Here is a 4,947-nt window from a genome sequence, read left to right on the forward strand (position 1 = left end):
TTTGTGATTGAATTGGAATATTTCATGAGTATCATGATTCATGATTTATTCATTTATTTTATTTATTATATGTGTTTATGAGATGAAAATTGATAAAATTAACATCCGGATTGAATTTAAAATAAAATTAATATTTAATTTAAATTTAAAATAAACTAAATTTAAATTTATTTTATTAAATAGTGAACTGTACTTACCAATTTAATCGGATGATAAGTGAATTGGAATAAATTCAGTTTAAAAAGTTAAAAAAAAACTGGAGTAAGCTGGTTTAGTTTTCCCTAACTACACGAATTTTACAAGAATTAATGTTTTATAAAAGTAAAAATTACCCTAATAAGTCGCTAAAAGAAAATGGGGGAGATGATGAAAAATTAGAAAAAAATGGGGGTCCCACAGTCCAAGTGGGAAAATGGAACCATGTGCGATCATATGGTGGTTAGCAAATTGGAGGCCCACAAAACTCACTTTCCATCTCCAAATCCCCAAAACTGAAAAGGAAATAAGCAACGTATAATTTAATTCAATTAATAATAATAATAATCAATTATCAAAGCTATTTGATTCTCATCTCTCCTTCTTTACGGTTACACCACCCATTTTCAATCTCCTCACTTCTCTCCTTCTACTAATCTTCTTTTTTTGAGTCTCTTCACTCTTCAATCATGTTTTAATTTCCTTCTGACAATTTCCCCCAACACAATCTCTTTCTTCTCTTTTGTCTTCTGATTGATGTTTTAAGATTCTGTGTCAGAGAAATTTGCCTTTGTCTTTCTGATTTTCTGAGAAAGAGGACCCCTTTCTGTCAGATACAAAATCTCTAATCTCCAAAACTTACTTGCAAGTACTGTCCTGCATCATTATCAATACCCAACTGCCCAAAAAAATCCTAGAGAACAACTCCTTCATGAATCCTCATCGCAACTCCTCTTCTTTAAACCCTAGTTCATTAAAATCTAGGTTTACTGAAAACTTTCTTCGATCTTTGGTTAAAATAAACAAACAAACACCTTATCCATGTCGTCTTAGAGAGATGTTTCAACGATGTCATAAAGTTAAGACTGCTGCTGATGTATCCCTTGCTTGTGCTGTTGGGTCAAGAAGAATTTGGAGTAGAGTAATGCTTAGCAAGATTCGAAAGCGAGCTCTGAGGAGGGGAACCCAGAAGCCTTCTTCAGTTAGAAGAATCATCGTTAAAAATCAACCCATGAAAATGGGTTATAATCGTTTAAAGGAGAAGAACAAGAAGAGAGACGATGAAGAAGCTGATACCGAGACTGATCAAGCCAGTAAGCTAAGAAAGCTGGTGCCTGGAGGTGAAGCTATGGATTTATGCAATTTGTTGGATGAAGCTGCACATTACATCAAGTGCCTTAACACCCAAGTACAGGTGATGAGATGCATTGCTGATTTCTACTCTACTTGAGCTCTCTCCCTCCCTCCCTCTATACATACACACACCCTATTTTATATAAAATAGAATTAAGTACAGAAGCAGGGAATCCTAGAAGAGAAAAAAAATATTAATCTATGGCATAAAAAGAGAAATCCAGGCCTTCATGTGAAAAGTTTATGTAATTCAGGAGAACAATAGCCCTAATAATTTCTATGTATGGCAATGCATGTACTGAACCAGATGAGCTTGATGTTTGTGAAAAGCAATGGGTACTATTATATCTTTACATATATTGCCTGTATGAATATCTTCTTGGGTTTTGCTCTCAGCTAGCTAGTCGTTGCTTGCACTAATAGGAAAAAACTGATTGATGAACTGATCTCTGAGTTCTGGCTAGCTTAGTGTTCCATGAAATTCTTGATACAGAAAGACCCTTGGGTACTTTCTTTTTTAGAAAAGAGAAGGGCATCTTTTGGTAATTAGTAGAAGTAATGGGTCCAAGTAGGTAATAATTGTGCTCCCTGGCCTTTAGTCATGAAAACCCACAATACCCATTTATGTTTCTCCAGTTTTTAATGAGTTAGGGTTGTCACCCAGTTGCTTCAAAAGTTAAGACCAAATGATTCCTTTTATCTCTCACATGCTTCCCACCTATTATTCTCATTTTTCTTTTCCATATAGAATTTTATTTTCCTAAACCAACCAGCAGTTTTTGGATTTTGTTGAGACCAAACATGCATGAGTATCATATAGTCTCTGGGGATTGATGATGATACAAGTCCTGTGATTTTCTTGTCAAGTTTCAAACCTCTCTCATTGCATACAACTTAGACAAAAAGAAACAAAAAATAGTGCATTATGATGAGCACATGAGGGGAAAGTGACAGTTGCAGTTTCATAATGGTTGTTTGGCTTTTGTCAAAATCTTTAGAAACTTCTTGGATGATCGAACCATATATATATAAAGTAATATTCTAATGAATAAGTCACTCAAATTTCAACAATCTTGCACTACAGTATTTATTGTAAGAAAAGCAAATATCAAATTGATGAGTTAATGACAAAACCAACATGCACTCAATGTTATCCCCCATCAATTTGAAATAGAGATAATTTATCACTTATAAAAATTTTAGACACTCCTCTCTCTTAAACTAGTTTTTGAATAAATTAATTTTTGAATGAATTAGATTGAATTCAAATTTAATATGATATCAGAATCTCTCATCCATATTTACCTCTCTTATATAATTCATGTTCTGAGCATAAAAATTGTATTTCTCTCCCTTAAACTAGTTTTTAGGGTTGAGTTAGATCTGATTTAAATTTAATGTGAGTAAAATATTTGGTTTGTTATTCCCATTTCTATATATTTAAACTACATGTATGCAAATAGAGAAACTCAGTCTCAAGTTGATGCCCAAAGATCCCTTCATCATCCTCATTCTCCTACAAAAGAAGCAGACAGAATTAAACATGACTCATCTCATCATCAATAAAACATTAGCTAATCCTGTGATGTTACTCTTCTTCAATCATCCTTTATCACCATTCATGCACCAATATTATATGTTAATGCATCTTCTTGTTCTTGAAATAGGCTCATCACGAACCTTGCTACTCGTTTAAAATGCCATGAATTTTTCCAAAAGCACAATCTAAAGTTTCAGAATTTTCACCACGTAACTGTATATCACTTTGAAAGCATCAAAGCACCGCTAGTTCTTCTGAAATACAAAGTACAAAACAGCTATACTCCCAGTATACTTAAGCATGGATTTGTCACCTAAGCCCAGGTCAAAAGACAAGCTCAAAGTTACGTGCATTCAAATGCATTCATGAAATTTTGTGTAGAACAGTTTCAATAACAAACAATACAATGCGAAAATCGATGGTGTAGAAAAAAGAGGTAATATGAAAAAAAATTTTAAAAAAATAAAAACCTAAAAGAAATAATACAGAAGACTGGAGTTGTTAACGTCTAGTTTAAGTCCTTTATATCATCAACATAAAGAAGATTAAGAAATAAACCAACAATTAACCATGTACGAGACTGTCTATCGACTGTAGATGCTGTGTATATTAAATTTTGGAGCTGGATACTCGCTAAGACATATATAGGTCTAGAAGAAACATAGGCCTATCGTCCATGGCCATGTTAGGTTTTGTGCACAGCAGATAGTAAATCCCATCAAGCAAAGCAGCAGCACAGGTTCTACTTATCTTTCTTCTTTTTCTCTGTAGTCATAATAGATATGCAAGAACCTCTTATTATGCCATTATACAGTCGGCTAAATATTAAATAAATTAACTGTCTGCTTGCAATAAATAAGCATGAAAGATAATCTAATCGTTGTACTATCTACTGAGAAAGGAGAATATATGAACAGAGACAACATGTAGAGAACTTAATTTTCACTTTGTCTTCAATTTCATAACTTCACTATTACTGAACCACCTTAAACACATCTGAGCTCAGATCATTTGCTCTCAATCTCTCATTCTCAAGCATTCAACCCGACCCTTTTTACTTCCACACACTACGTGTTTCAATCTCAGACCTTTAGACCTCAGACTTATCATACAGTATTTTAGGTTCTGCCCTCGAGAGTGCACTGTTTTTAGAAGCTTTTCAATTTTACAGATACCAATCAAACAGAAGGGACTCTGCACACCATTGAAACGTTGGAGATCATGCAAGTGACGAGGCTATATATACCCACAATCCATGCCGAAAAAAATAGAAATAAAAAATACATAATAGTTGCTTGTTGTGGAAGGCTGGCTACTTACCCATATGCTAAGGACGTAAGAAGCTGGAATGGGTTGATTCTGTGATGTCGTTTTGGGATGGAACTGAAGAAGGATTCTAAATGTAAGAAGACATGGTTGTTTAGAGATATATAAGAAGAAGAATTGAGTGGGTGGAGACGGAAAGGGAAGATGTTGAATTGGCGTTATATAGAAAAATTCAAGAGTTTGTGGTTGGCCTTTCTCCAGCCCACATTCTTAGCCGTTAATTGCGCTTTTTCAGGGGACCATTTTAATTTACTAAATATATATTATAGATATTTCGTTTCCTTTAGCTTTTTATTTTTATTTTCTTTTTAATTTATATGTCAACTAATTATGGGATAATTCATAATTTTTTATTTTTTATATATAAAATTTATTCATCGTTTTTTTAAATAAAATTTGCTGCCATCTCAAAATTTAAAATTGGATATTTAATGGGTAAAGTTTATAAAGTTAGCCATTTATGAGTAAAAGTATCGAATTAATAATTTACTTTCATATTTTATAGACAAAACGAATCGAATTTTATTTGGTAAAAGAGTTTCATTATTCCTTTATTTATCTAATTTATTTTATTAAAAAATTCAAATAAAATTATATGAAAATTTCAATTTATTTTAAAATATTTGTTTAACTTAAGAGAATTTTAAAAAAAATTACTGCCAAAATTTTTTTAATATGTTTAGACTGTAATTATAAATTAACAGTAACGATTTAAAATGCGGTGCAACTATTATTTTATTTATTTTTTTATA

The 4,947-nt window shown here is 32.3% G+C and overlaps 1 protein-coding gene and 1 long non-coding RNA gene across 2 annotated transcripts; one reads left to right on the forward strand and one right to left on the reverse strand.

Annotated features, from left to right (window-relative positions):
• The first annotated feature begins 556 nt into the window (after positions 1-556).
• LOC110629080 (transcription factor IBH1) lies at positions 557-1,686 on the forward strand. The gene has a single exon (XM_021775946.2). The coding sequence runs from the start codon at positions 908-910 to the stop codon at positions 1,424-1,426; it is 519 nt and encodes a 172-aa protein (XP_021631638.1). The 5' UTR covers positions 557-907; the 3' UTR covers positions 1,427-1,686.
• A 1,676-nt stretch (positions 1,687-3,362) lies between these two features.
• On the reverse strand, positions 3,363-4,317 carry LOC110629081. Its single transcript, XR_002490160.2, has 2 exons — positions 4,190-4,317; positions 3,363-3,634 (listed from the first exon to the last, which is right to left on the reverse strand). It is a non-coding gene; the product is annotated as an uncharacterized LOC110629081 (long non-coding RNA).
• Positions 4,318-4,947: the final 630 nt, after the last annotated feature.

This window comes from Manihot esculenta, chromosome 13, assembly GCF_001659605.2.
Source record: "Manihot esculenta cultivar AM560-2 chromosome 13, M.esculenta_v8, whole genome shotgun sequence".
Classification (NCBI taxonomy): domain Eukaryota; kingdom Viridiplantae; phylum Streptophyta; class Magnoliopsida; order Malpighiales; family Euphorbiaceae; genus Manihot; species Manihot esculenta.

What these genes read in the sequence shown, in the direction of transcription:
- LOC110629080 (XM_021775946.2), top strand. Translation starts at nt 908, where the DNA reads ATGAATCCTCATCGCAACTCCTCTTCTTTAAACCCTAGTTCATTAAAA.